Genomic DNA, 14508 nt, shown 5'->3' with positions numbered 1-14508 from the left:
CAACTCAATGACTTTTCCACAGTGAGGGGAGCTCCTCCTTTCCCCAGGCCTTGCAGGGGCAGGGAGGCTGGGGCCTGCTGGAGTCCTGCTTGCTCCAGCCCTTGTGGCCTCTGCCCTAGGCCTGTGTTATTTGTGTCGAAGCTGAAGCAAAAGGCAAGCAGCCACTTCCACTCTCTGTCCGCAGTGACTAATCAAGAGAGCTGCTCAGTATCCACCAAAGTCTACAAAATCAGTTAACTGGACAGTGAAAATGCAACTGCTGGTCTAGTTCCGCAGAAGAGAACTGAAGCATCTGTGTCCAGGGAAGAGAACCGTATGGTCTGGTGGGGGAAGGGGAAATAAGTTCTCAAGAGCGTGGGCTCCAACCAGGAGTAACAGTGAGCCCGTGCTGGACTGGAGCAGGGAGGATGCCTTCTCTGGGGCCTTCTCAAGGCTGATCCTGGTAAAGAGGTGACCTTGACTTCAACTGCTGTTTTTCCAGTTGCACAGACTCCAACACAGAGAGAGAGGTGGGAAGAAGCAAGAATAGACATTCTTCTGAAAGGCTTCTCCGGGGCATACAAGCATGAAGTGTGTCTCACACAGAGATGTTCCTTTCCCGTGAAAGGAGAAATTCATGTACATGAGCCACAAGAGCTTCTGACAGATCATTAGACACATCAATACTAATCTTACAAAAGACCACGATTATGGCCTTAAAACTTAGGAGCTGCAGTTAATGAATGGATCAGCATGTGACACTGACTATCGTGTACATCTATTAATATTGGAGGGCCAGGGAAATAATTCAGACCAAGGAAAATGGAATTGATCTTATCAACATGTAAACTGCAAGCACAGAAAAAAATTACTGGTTCAGCCCTTGAATCACGTGAACCGACATAGCTATATTTTTTTCAGTGCTGTTGTACTGATTTATGTAGCATAGAATATGTTCTTAGTACTTTAAAAATGTTTTCCAGCTTTGGACAAACTGGAACTTTAATTCAGCAACTGTAAATTATTTCTGGCTTTCGGGTTAGCTGCTGTTGCCTCTGGACCACAGACTAATGTACCATAACCAGGTGGCTCTTTGCTAGCTGTAGCTCTTGGAACGTGACCAAGCAAGACAAGATTTCTGCAAAAATTAAGTAATCTTATCAATAGCAAAAGTCATGAATATAAGCCTGAGAAGCTAAGAGAAGTAAATTTTGGGAAAACCAAGCATCTAAACAAACTTACAGGGAAAACATGTATTTCATAAGAATATTTTCTGATAACTAGTTAGGTACCCATGCTTCACACAGGTTAAACTCCCATTTAAGAAACAAGACCTTTAATGGTCTACTGCAGTTACATATTAGTCAAACTCATGAAAGTAACAAAATTAATGAAATTTTATTGGCAAAAATCAAGTTGAACATGACCTATGTAATTCAACGGAAGCAAGCCTCAGTTTAGTTTATCAAAATACTTCAGTTTTCCAGCTGGATCTGGAATTATCTGTGCAAGAAAGAAAATGAAAATGTTAGTCGAAAAACAAAACACATAAACACAACAAACTGTAATACCAGAACAGCGTAGTATTTCATAATATGATGCTAAGGCCAACCCACAAGCAACACCGGAGAGTAATTTATAAGTGGACTTGATCCTAGATGACTGTTTTATCTCTAAAGATACCTAACAACAGTAGCAGAAAGTTTTAACTAATTGGGCAAAGAGAGAGTGCAGCCTACCAAAGGAAGAATCTTGACAATTGGGACCACATACATCTATGCTGCTTGCCCCAAAAGCAAGACACTGTAATAAATTAATATCTGTAATCAAGACTCTTAGAATTTACTTACAGTTCTTCCCTTGGCCACCACACTCTCATGGCTTCCTCTGGTCTGATCTAATTAAATCAAACACATTTAGAAGGCATGGCTACATCTTCGAGAAAGGCTTTTTGAACCACTATGCTATTTAAATTATCTGCATCTTTTGCACAGAGGAGAAAGCTTATGTATTGTTTTAGATCTTCACACTGGTAGTACTGGAGTTGTTGATCTCAGCATTGTAAGACTATTTTTTAGAAATTACATTAATGTCATATTATTTAGGTCATCCATGGTTACAGAGGACAGAACTTTCCAGTTGCCAAAACATGTCTGTTAGGCCAGCCACCCCTCTTTCATTTTGCAGTCTGAATATCCGGCTTGCCCCACTGAGACACTCTGCTTGCTTGAAAGAGGTGACTCCGAGCCTGCAGTCATCCTGGGCAATTTTCACACCCAGCAAAGAAACATGGTTTAACTGTCAGTTACAATGCTCGCTACTCTGCTTAGAGGCTGCTTGGACCTGCATTTTGTTGAGACAGCTCTTAAACAACAACACTCTGTCATCACCAGATGGTTCAGAAGAAAGCCACATGCTCAATTAAATGGCAGTGATCTCATCCGACCTAGGCAGCTCAGACCCCTAGTAAAAATGTCATTATTCTGCTGAGGCTTGATCCAAGCCAGAGAACACAAACAAGTTCAATGGTTTCTGGGTGTTCATCTGCGCCCTTGCTCTTGTGCTTATAGTCACATGTAGGCGAGTTGTAACAAAGGAGGAAGAGCTATTGTGCAGCAAAGCAGTGCTCTCTGCTGGAGATCTGACAGTGGCACACCAGCTCTGCCAAATACTACAGCAGCCTGGGAACTTTCTCTTTTTGGGTAGTGCCTAGCTAGGATCCACAGCAGCACTTGACAGAACCAAGAATTTATATGGACAAATAACAGAGAAGACACACTCAAGAGTTTCCAACTTCCTCTCATCAGGTGTTAATAGGAAAAAAAAAGTTCTTGATCACTAACTAACTGCTGCTCAAGAGAGTTTTGTTCATACACAGGGAGTTTGAAACAACTGGAATAGCGTGAGGAAAACGAGCTCCTAATGAAGTCAGTAGTAATCCAAAAGCTGTAACTATAATAATGTGAGTTTACTCATATAATCTCACTGAAAATTGCAAAGATTTTGGATTTGGCTTTACCGGAGTTTTTTAATAGTACATGCATTTATACATAAACAGTGACTTACTGTTTCACTGCCAGGTTTCCAACCAGCAGGGCAAACTGGAGGAAAAAAAAAAAAAAGAACAAAAGTTAGTAAAAGTATTTTTACACACAGTTACTTCTGTGCACTTAACATTATCTTTCTGAACCTGAAGTAACACAGCACACAAATGTCACATGTAAATATCTGCAACTTCAGTTTGCTTTATACATGGGACGGTGTCATAACAGTTGATAACCTGCTACCAGCTACCACTTCTGCTATCTTTGGATGGATGCTGATGCCTTGGTTTAATTCTTGTGCCCTTCTAGACAAAGCACTGTCTGAGAATGAACACTTAGTCTAGCAAAAACAAAAGTTTCACAACAAAATTCGGGTGACTATTCAGAGACCTACCTTTCTTTCTTTAAAACCAATGTTAGGGAAAAAATTATAGCAAATAAATCAGTTCAAAGATTCCACAAGAGACTGAGTGATTTTATTTGAAGCCCTGCTCAGGAGCAAAGGGATTACAGCATGTGGTTAACGTGCAGCGTGGCAGAGCGCCCTGTGACCACCTGTGCAGTTGCACAGACTGGAGCGAAGCTCTTATCTCTCCAGAGCTCTCCCTCTGAGGCTTTAGCTCAATGTGTTATGCCATCTCACACTGCTTTAAGGCATGCTGCCACACAAAATGCCACAAATGCAATTAGGAATCACGGAGAACTTTTTTCCTGTTCTGTGCAAAGAAGCCAGTAAGGCATATAGGGAGGCTCTCCTCTGCGTTCATGAAAAAGCTGGGGAAAAAAAAATGGTACTCTGGAAACACGCTGCAAATCAGTATTCTGTAAGACAGCTTTGCAACTAAATAAGAGAGGTTAAATTTCCTCAGTCAACTGTGTATAGCCTAAGTATCAGCATTTATATTTTTAAATCTGTACAGCAAAGCATAATAATGATTTGTACCTTAAGATAAATGCACTTTCAAATGCCAGGTGAAACTAAGTTGAAATGGAAGTTCAGCTGCTGAACATATGTATTAATACTTAAACAAATCTTTAAATAAAAGAATGTGTTTATTTAAACACATTAATTAAAGAAATGTGAAAAGTTCATTCTATGCTTGATCTGAGGAGGATACGAATTGTTGAGACAAAGTAATGATCTGAAGCCAGTGAAAGCTTCTTTGTCAGGGGAAGATGATCCCATAGCACTTGTAAAGAAAACACAAGTATGGTGGTCTAACTTTCACAGCATCACTACGTATCTTGGCACGAAGCACACTCAATTCCTTGTCACAGATCCTCAATGAATGACACAGGACAAGTATGACTGGTATCTCAATTATTTTAGTATGTCAAAACTTACTGAAATATTGGGCCTGATTTGTCACGGCCTCATATTTTGTACGGATTTATGCTTGTGACAGATGGTACCTAATGCTTTAATTCAGAGTAAGGAATGCTTTATGCTCTGCATTCTCATGGATGTGAAGCAAAACATGAATTACTATTCTAGAAACAACCTATGAACGCACTGGGACGACAGAATCTCGTAGCAGGGCAATCAAACCACTTCATTCCCTGTATGAGATTAGTCTCTAAAGTTACTGAGTATCTTTCTTCCTAAAAGCTACAAATACAGCTTCCACTCTAAGTAAAACAATCTTCAACATCAAAGTAGAGTAATTAAAAGAGCACCTTCTCCGTGTTTGTCTGTGTACTGGAATGCTTGTACTAAACGAAGCGTTTCATCCACAGATCTCCCAACAGGAAGGTCATTCATCGTGATCTGTCGAAGGATTCTCTTATCATCAATAATGAAAAGGCCTCTGTGAAGACATTTTGTGTGTGTGTTAGGAAGCAGAATGAATTACAGTGATGTTTTTACACACTATTTCATGTTTGTTGGATGGGAAGAATTTGATCTCTGAAAACACCATACAATACCCACCACCTTAGAATACTACTAACCTACGATTCTTTATCTGGGGCATCTGATGACATGAGATGACGGCAAGTTAAAACCAAAAAAGGATATTTTTCTGCAGAACATAAAGCTAGACTTTGGCAGGCCCTGCCAGGGGATGTTGCAGATGCTAAGACATTTCAGGGATCCCAAAAGTAACTAATCAAATTTATGAAACATGTATCTCTTGAATCTATTAGTTACTCTTAGTCTTGACTCCACTTGGATTTGGGAGGTCGCTGAGTTAGCTGCAGTTTTGGGGTATTTGCCAAATTTGCATATTTGCCCTGCCCCAGGTATCTGCTGTTAAACAGGACAGTAACCTCCATCCGTGTTCTGACTCACTATGGCTAATTTTTTTGTGTTATTCAATATATATTTTGTCTCTAAGCACGAATCCCCAAGTAAAAATTGCTCTCAAAGAAAAATATCAAAAGCTTCTTTAGATATGAAGTAGTCAGTACCACTCCAGCAGAACAAAATGAACAGTAACCAAGTGAAATACCTAAGTGTATGTCCTTGATCTTCCAAATATACACCATAATCCTTTGAAATTTGATGCGTCAAATCTGAAAGAAGCGGAATCCTCATAGGTCCAAGCCCCCCTTGTTTTCGAGGAGTATTAATCCTTTGAAAGAAATCAGATACAGATGTGTTTCTCATAAAGACTTATATTCCCTACACAAAGTTAAGTCACAAATCAGAACAGATTTAGAGCAAGTGACATTTTTCTTGTTCTGCATACAAAGGAGATGAATACTATTTACAGTCGAAGCAAAATGTTCAGTGGATCTTTTGCAGTTTTTGGCCAGATTTATTAACAGTGACCTCTTTCTTATCAGTCACAGTAGCTTTATACCAATGTGCTCATGAACTGGGACAGTGTAACGCCTCTACAGATACCTGCACCCTTATTCCTTTTTTTCTTTTGTATTTGAAATATTTTTTGGACTGAGACATGATATATTTCAAGCAAAACGTATCAAACAAGACTCAAAGATAAGGCACTTTCACACACTAGGGTTAAAAAATTTTACTACTGAAAAATATTTTAAACAGTTGTACCAACAGTATCATGCTTTTACAGATTATGATACACCTACATAGGCTAAAAATCTGGGGATACAGTTCTTCAGCTAAGATGGACCCATGAATAATTTTTAGTAAAAGATAAGGAAAAAATACATACCATGCTAAGTGAGTGAACTTTGAGTCCACAGAACATGCTACTACTTCGGTATTTATTGCTCTGAATTCTTCGATTCTGTCACTGAAGGCAATTATCTCGGTTGGGCATACAAATGTACTAGATAATTTAAAACAAGATAAAGTCAAAATTTCATGACACAGTAAATTTTGTTTAACTTAAAATGGTGGATTCATCATAAACAATTTCAGCTTTTACTTATTTTTTATTGCTTCTTCAAGTATTTAAACAAAATGTTGCCTGACAAATCTTTAAGCCTCAGTTTCTGGCTTAGTTACACAGAGTTTATTACGGAAGAAGATGACAAACCTGCGCTGTCTTACAATCTGAGTATAAGTGTTTTTAGTGTTACTTTCCTTTAGACCTTATGAATATTAAGTGGCTGAATTTAAGCAAAATATGCCATTTTTTTCAGAGGAATATACTATAATTTTTGCCATGCATGTCTGCAAATTTTAACTATTTTGACCTTTGACTTCCACTACAGAAGAAATAAAGACCACAATTTCTAGGGCCTTGAAGCTAATGGCCAAGAGCTATGTTATTTCCTTTATAATGCCAAGGTAGTTATGCATCTTTGTCCTCTTGTCTTCATTTTGTGGAAATGAATGGGACTGTCTGGTAGAAAGCTGAGGTGTTTCTACTCAACCACTGAAGTTACCACATTCTAAATAAAGGAGGGTAATGTCAGATGTTCTTAGGGTGTTATGGGAAGAACTTAAAGGGAAAATGTCATCTTTTAATGTCCTTGATATATTCTGGAAAATACAGATGGGATGCTCTCATTTGCAGCAGTGATTTACAGCATCAAACAGAACATAAAGGTTGCTACAGACAGGAAGGGTTTTTTTTTTGTGTGCGGAGACACAAATTAGTGGACACATTTATTAGGGCAAAGATTGTGTTACAATTGTACCAATGCACGATGAAAACACAAATGAAAATACCATATTTTCTTTCATTGCTTCTTCTCCCCCAAGCCCCTACCAAACAAAAAAAAAAACAAGATCTCAAAAAAAGGGCAAAATTAATGAACTATGGGTCTAGCGTAGCTGTACTCAGTCTTGATATGTCTACAGTGATCTTACTTACAAGTCAAGAGGATAGAAGAAGAAGACAAGATATTTTCCTTCATAATCTGTTAATTTCAGCTCTTTAAACTCTCCGTTAATGACCGCTGTTCCTTCCCAGTAAGGTGCTGGCTTGGAGACTGAAATATGAAGAAAGTTCAATTAAAAGTCAGAATACAAAGCACGTGTTCAAACCAAGCTGTTCACTAGCCAGCTTGCCCACAAGGCCAACTGTTCCTCCTTTTGCTTGAAAAACAACCCGCACACAGTTACAAAATGAAACTTTCTTACCGCTTTAAAAAGTGCACAGCTGGCATAGGCTACAGAATGATTAATAAATGTAGTTTTCAGTACATATGGAAAGTCAATAATTTGACCAACTTGTGCTAATACATAAACCCTTTGAATCACTGATAACCAAGGCCACACAAACCTTATCTGGGTGTATTGAAAAACCCATGTGTTTGCTACCAGCTCATGGCAGAACATCTGTTAGACTGAAGGGGAAGCTGTTTAAGATTTCAGGAACCCGTACTACTTCGTTAGGAATAGCTGTTGCAAATCAGAAACATAAAATGGTTCAGTGCAAATTCATATTGTCAGTTTTTAGCCACAAAAGTCTACTTGGAATTCAAGTCCACAAAAAGAATACATGCTGCAACATGTTTGGAGACAAATGCCTAAAACCACCATGTGTATTTATTAAATTACAACTCCTAAGCAAATTGTAACTTGATGATAATTGTGTTTTACAAAATAATCCAATTAAAATGCATGAAATGTATTGCCTACCAAAAGGGATTAACCTTGAATTAAAACCATTAAAAATTATTCTGCCAGGTACTATTTTCGTAGCAATGTGAACTCTGAGACAAAGAATAGGGTATGCTGGAGATCCAAGGTGATCTGAATACACTTGTGATGTCAAGGACATTGACCTACAGTCCCAGGGAACTAGGGAAATGCTGCTGAGAAGAATATAAAGAATCTTAATTATTATCTGGATGAGGACTATGTTGTTGGTCTCTCCTTTTTTTAGGACAACTCACAGCTGTTAGCTATTGAGCACCTACAACAAGGACTGCCAAAAATACCCCAAATCACGTGTGCCTGTGAATGGGAAGGCAGTCGGCTTTGGATTCTCATGATATAACCCACAAGGAACACAGCAATACAAGTACAGAGAGAGTCAGTAGGTATGACTGATAATTTCAGTTTAGTGGTTTTGATGAAATCCTCTCAAGTCTTCTGTAGAATTCTTTCTGACCAGATTTCAAGCTGCAGACCTCTAATGTTTTGGTTTATTTATTTTTTAAAAAAATTTTTATCGAGTCTATGTAGGTATGCGACAGTTTTCAAGTGAGAGCAAGGATTAATCCTCACTTTGAGCTCTCCACAATGTTTCAAATATTGCTCTTTACAAAACAGTGACACTCATAATCTAATCTCATCACAGCAAAACATTCTCTTCAACTGACCTTCAGATTACTAGGGAGAAGGAAAAGAAATTAAATATGTTGTATCTTGACCTGTTTTTAAGTGATATTTTGGTTGAAAAAGACTTGTCTAAAATGTTGTAAGAATATTACAAAGGGACGAAAAAAAAAGAACAGAGCTGGTTACAAGTATCTTGACTGCTTTTCCATTTTTCTCATAGCATCTGTTTGCAAATGTTCATAACAGAAGTTATGCCCTGGCTCGGCAGAGGAAAAGATTTAAAGCTCTAAATTCTCACAGCAAAGACACGTTTTGTGTGACTTCTCTCCTTTCTTCAGTCTAAAAAAAGCAGGACTTTTGGGGAGCAGCTGAGCACTTGAACGGGTGCCCCAGAGCATCTCGCTGTGACTCAAAGATGCTTGCACCTCAGTCTGCCATAAAGCATTTAAACCACAACGAGAGGGCCTGCACAAAAGTGGCAAACCCAGCCCAGTATGGCCAGTAAGCGTCAGGACAGGTGCCCGCTGGCTATCTCTAACCCCCGTGTGAGCACAAGGCATTCCTGCACGTTGTTCAAAGCGCTCCCCTGATCGCCTTCGCTATATCTGGAACCGCAAGCGTTGGTGAATGTCTGTGAAACGTTAACTCGCTGTCAGTTTAACACCATAAACACGCAGGCCTGGAAAGGACACTGCGCCTTCCCGAGCCCCCCGCTCCCCGGCAGCCAACGGGAGGGGAGACAAAGCACCCGGGAGCAGCGGGGGGAGCGGCAAGTGCTGCTCCCGCGGGGTCACCCGCAGGCACACCCGGTCACCCCACGGGGGAGGCCGTGCAGAGCCAGGGGCTGCTGCCGGTGCAGAGAGCCGGGCAAGGCGGCCGTCTGGGAAACAGCCACATGGGGATCCCGGGAGGGCCGCAGTCCCACGGCGGGCCAAGGCGCTCGGCTTGACGTGGCGCTGCCCGCCGCTCTGCCGCTCCAAGCCGTGGGGTGGCCACCGCCCCCCGCCCCTCGCCCGCCCCGCGGCGGAGGCGCATTGCGGGCACCTCTCCGCGCCCCGGCCCCGGGCCGCCCCTCGGTGGCGGCGCAACGAAGGGCACCCGTACGGCATCCGCCGGCCTCCCACTCCCCGATCCCGCCCGGCACCTACTCTTGGCCTGGCTGAGGTGCAGCGAGTGGTCGGAGACGGGCAGGCGAGCCGCCTCTCCCGGGTAGACCTGCCCCCCCGCGTAGTAATGGCACTGCTCGTCCCCTCGCTGCCTCGCCGAGCGCGGCTCCTCCGCCTCTGCCGCCGCCGCCTCGCCTCCCAGCACCGCCACCGCCGCCAGCAGCAGCAGCGCGGAGCCACGGGCCTTCGCCCCGCCGCCCGCCCGCAGCCCCCGCCGCGCTGCCTCCATGGCCCGCCGAGCGACTGCACGTCCCCGCGGCGCGGCGGCGGGAGGAGCTTGGCCGGGCCTGTCGCACACGCCGCACGGCCAGGCCCCCGCCCCGCGGCCGCTGCCTGAGGGAGGCGGAGGTCTGAGGCCCGCGGCCGCCCGGCACACCCACCCCCAGGCCCTGCCGTTCGGTGCGGCTGGGCGCTGCCTGCCGCCTGCACCCGGGCACTGCCGGCTGGGCTGTGGCCTCGGGCTTAAGTCCCGGAGCAAATGTTGAATTGTGTACGTGCCTAGAGAAAAAAACAAAAGAAAAACACACGTGTGTGTGGAGAGGGAGCGTGCACGTAGTCCAACACGTGTAATTGCAGAGGGAAACTCTCTACCAATATGTGAGATAATCCTGTCTCTATCCTTATCTGTGGCAGAGTGGGTTCTGTGGGCATTTCATCACTCACAGCCGTACCAGTCTATGCCAAGCGCAGCTTGTACACTCTGGCCTAATGAATACACAAAATGTGGAAAAGCGAACTGCCATAGATCTGAAATCTTGCATTGCTGCCAGCTGGGCAGCAATTCATGAAAGAGCACCATGTAGTGCAAGTGGCTGCATTAAGAATGTGGCTAAACAGAAACAATACTACTAAATGCCTTTTAATTCATAGAATCATAGAAACATAGAATGGTTTGGGTTGGAAGGGATCTTTAAAGCTCATCTAGTCCATCTCCCTGCCATGGGCAGGAACATCTGCAACTAGATCAGGTTGATCAGAGCCTCATCCAGCCTGGCCTTGAATGTCTCCAGGGATGAGGCATCTGCCACCTCTCTGAGCAGCCTGTTCCAGTGCCTCACCACCCTCATGGTAAAGAATTTGTTCTTAGATCCAGTCCAAATCTACCCTCTTCCAGTTCAAAGCCATTAACCCTTGCCTGTCACTACATACCCTTGTAAGAAGTCCCTCTCCAGCTCTCTTGTAGGTCCCTATAGATACTGGAAGGCTGCTATAAGTTCTCCAGGGTGAACAACCCCAACTCCCTCAACCTGTCCTCTCAGGAGAAGTGTTCCAGCCCTGTGATGAGCTTTGTGGCACAAATATCTTGTTCCAAGTTTGCCTTGTGAGGTAATTTTTCTCAGTGCTCAGTAGATTGTGGTTCATATCACAAAATAGTTACATATTTGTCACACATAAGCATAGCTAGAAGGTAATTCAGCAGCGCATTTAAAAACAAGCAAAATTTTGGAGACAGTGAGTAGGCTGTGGCAAGCAGTAGGTGAAGCTTTGTAGCATAATGCCTGGTTGAACTAAGTTATGCTAGGCATACCTCGCTGACTGGGACAGTTCAGGTCATATGTCAAGTGGATCCAGGATCCTCAAATTGTAACCAGGATCCTTAAAAATTAACATGTGAAAGGGCTGGAGCTATCCCTTACCAAAAGTGGGGACACCACTGACCTTTTGTGCTTGCAGCACTGTGGGTGGCATCCTCTGGGGAAACTGGTGGTTCACTAAGAGGGTTACTCCAGACTGACAATGTCAGGCTCTTAGCAGAGGAACATCTGCATCGCATCCTGTCTCTGCAGATGATTTGTGCTAAGTGCACCTTCAGGATGGTATGGTACCCGTGCCAGAATGGACAGCACAATTTCTCTCTTTTAAAAATGATATGGAACAGGCACATAAAGAGCAGAACGAAAAGAAAACACTGAGGGCCGTTTTCAAAGAATATGGGCTCTGTAAAAGAAGAAAGTGATTAGCAAGGCACCTATCATGATATATTGTGTCTGGAAAAAATCCTGCTATTTTTCTGGTTTCCTACAACAGAATCCACCCTTTAAAAAGATATTTCACAAAATTAAATTCACAGAAGTGGGAGAAACGTGACCTTGCGAGCTTGCTTGGACTTCTTACCCTGTGATTTTAGTGTTCTTCCAAAGCTCTGACTCCTCTTCAGAAGGAACTCCTTTCCTTTCCCATCTCTTGTCATCTTTGCCTTTAAGTTCCAGTCTAGATTCTGCAAGTTAGGGATCATGCTTGGAAAATGCCATTAATACTGTTATTGTCACGGTAGTAACCTTATTTTGGCATATTTGCCCACCTGAAGGGGTTGAAGATTAGTGAGGGTCAGAAGGGTAAGGTTCTGGAACAGCCCTCTGACAGCTATGGAAGCAAAATACCTACATAGTTATTGGGCTTCATCAGTGTGTGTGAAATTATAAAAAATGGACTTGATGGCACATGGGATCGCCTTGTCCTGTTTTTTCCACAGTGAGCTGAGGGTAGCCAATCTCTGATTATACCTCCTAAAGTGTTGGAAGCAGGATAAAATCTGATCTTCTTTTCAGTGCTGCTGTTTAGGTTTGACTTTCCTCTTCTGTCAAGGGCATGCCTTTAAAGTGGGGATGAACAAAATCTGTTTGCTTCTGTTAAGCACACTGGCCCTGGTGGATGAAAAGCACTTGAAGAATCTTTGCACTTGCACTGATTTCAGATTCATGCATGCCTTACATTTAAGCTTGCTAAAATGTGCTGGTAGATCACTGTTTTCCATGATCCAACTCTAGTCATACTGAAATTAATATCGAGCTCTCCTAAATGTCACTGCTTGTAAAGAAAGTCACAGTCATGGCCTCACAAAGTTATTTTGGTTGTCCCTGCTCTTCTCTGCTGGTATTTTGAACCACAGGGAAGAGCAGTGATTTGAAGAGTAGTTGTATAGTAAAGCTGAAAACAATTGAAAGGTTGAGAGGTATGCACTTTGCATAATGTTAACATCCCTCAGTTGAAAGATTTTTCGCAAATACCAGTACATGAGAGAGAAGATCAGTAAAATCAATGCAATAAAAATAGGAAAGAATCTGGTGTCTTGTGAGTGGAGAAAATCCTGAAGGACACAAATGTGTTTTGTCTGTTGAACATGTTAGTTGGATAGCACTAAATTGAGGTTCCTATGTGATTAAGTATATATAGACATGGAACAGAGTTCAGATGAGCAACAATGAAGACTTTCTGGCTGCTGCTATACTATCAAAGCTTCTGCCAGTGATTAAAAGTTAAAAAATCTGTAAATGAAATTCAAGATGAAATCCAAATATCTGTCATGCTTCAGTGTCCAAATGGATAGCCCAGACAGCCTTTTTTCTTTGCCCAGTGATGAAATACTTGAACTGAATACTGATTTTTGTGTTTAAATTGATAAAATTAAGTTACATTGCTAGTATGTAATATGGGAAACACTGCTTCATTTGTCACTGTGCTACACTCATCCACAGAATCACAGAATCATAGAATGGTTTGGCTTGGAAAGGACCTTCAAAGGTCATCTAGTCCAACCCCTGGCAATGAGCAGGGACATCTTCAACTACATCAGGTTGCTCAGAGCCCCGTCCAGCCTGGCCTGGAATGTCTCCAGGGATGGGGCATCTACCACCTCTCTGGGTAACCTGGGCTAGTGTTTCACCACCTTCGTTGTAAACAATTTATTATTCATGTCTGGCCTGAATCTCCCCTCTTTTAGTTTAAAACCATTACCCCTTGTGCTATTGCAACAGGCCCTCCTAAAAAGTCTGTCCTCATCTTTCTTATAGCCCCCTTTTAAGCACTGAAAGGCCACAATAAGGTGTTCTCAGAGCCTTCTCTTCTCCAGGTTGGACAGTCCCAGCTCTCTCAGCCTGTCCTCACAGCAGAGGTGTTCCAGCCCTCTGATCATTTTTGTGGTCTCCTCTGGACCCTCTCCAACAGATCCATATCTTTGCTGTACTGAGGGCTCCAGGGCTCCAGTTGTACAGCTCTCTGAAGTTGGTAGAGTTTACCACATGCAAAGGGAAAGCTCTTAAGTCCTTCCTTTCTTTTAACAGGCTGTCTTAACTGCATGTCATGCCATATTCAGGCCCACAAGGTTGTTCGGTTTTGGCAAAGGGCTTGACTGTGGCAGGGTGTCATTGCCCTGATGGCATTAGAGATACGGGAGCAGGGAGTGATTTAGGCTACTAAAGCAGTTTAGAGATGGTTATGGAGGTTCTGTCCTTGCTTGTAGTGATAAAATACCTCACTATCATTTAAATGACCTAATATAAAAATAACTTGGAAAAATTAACATAGTATATTGTAGCAAGATGCCTATCACGTTTCCTGGAACAGATGAAACAGATGCTCAGTATTGTGCTGGTGAAACTAGCAGCTGGGTTTATCCTCCTTATGGCTTACAGGGACATTTTAAAAACTGTATTACATTGCTTGTCATGCATGACAGAAAAACTGCAGTGTACAAAACTTTGCTGGAGAAAGCAGGGTAGAAAACATCTGTTTTGTAAGTGGTATTGGATCAAAATGACCATAATTAAAGTTAGCAATTAGAGGAGTCTCCTTTTTGTCTCTTGATTAGGCTAGGCTGGTGGGATCAGCTGTGTGTGCACTAACTGCACAGGGTCCCTGAAGAAAAAGTGTATCAAGCTGA

The 14508-nt window shown here is 42.6% G+C and overlaps 1 protein-coding gene across 2 annotated transcripts; it reads right to left on the bottom strand.

Moving 5' to 3' along the window:
- Positions 1-1358: 1358 nt before the first annotated feature.
- On the bottom strand, positions 1359-10170 carry PRDX4 (peroxiredoxin 4). Of its 2 annotated transcripts, XM_082065055.1 has the most exons (8): positions 9831-10166; positions 7268-7385; positions 6158-6274; positions 5474-5596; positions 4701-4831; positions 3046-3080; positions 1830-1876; positions 1359-1482 (listed from the first exon to the last, which is right to left on the bottom strand). In XM_082065055.1, the coding sequence occupies exons 1-8, from the start codon at positions 10075-10077 to the stop codon at positions 1479-1481; spliced, it is 822 nt and encodes a 273-aa protein (XP_081921181.1). In that variant the 5' UTR covers positions 10078-10166; the 3' UTR covers positions 1359-1478. The 2 variants fall into 2 exon arrangements, with proteins under 2 accessions (XP_081921181.1, XP_081921182.1); XM_082065056.1 differs by lacking the exon at positions 1830-1876 and having other exon boundaries at positions 9831-10170.
- Positions 10171-14508: the final 4338 nt, after the last annotated feature.

The sequence above is a fragment of the Streptopelia decaocto genome (assembly GCF_964273445.1).
Source record: "Streptopelia decaocto genome assembly, chromosome: 1".
Taxonomy (NCBI): domain Eukaryota; kingdom Metazoa; phylum Chordata; class Aves; order Columbiformes; family Columbidae; genus Streptopelia; species Streptopelia decaocto.
Note: the sequence above shows the minus strand (reverse complement) of the source record. Positions and strands in the feature narration are given on the sequence as shown.

What these genes read in the sequence shown, in the direction of transcription:
- PRDX4 (XM_082065056.1), bottom strand. Translation starts at nt 10,077, where the DNA reads ATGGAGGCAGCGCGGCGGGGGCTGCGGGCGGGCGGCGGGGCGAAGGCC. An exon ending in TTCTTCTATCCTCTTGACTT is followed by an intron (nt 6,275 to 7,267) that starts GTAAGTAAGATC and finishes TAAATTATCTAG; the next exon opens with TACATTTGTATGCCCAACCG. An exon ending in GATCAAGGACATACACTTAG is followed by an intron (nt 4,832 to 5,473) that starts GTATTTCACTTG and finishes ATGTCTTCACAG; the next exon opens with AGGCCTTTTCATTATTGATG.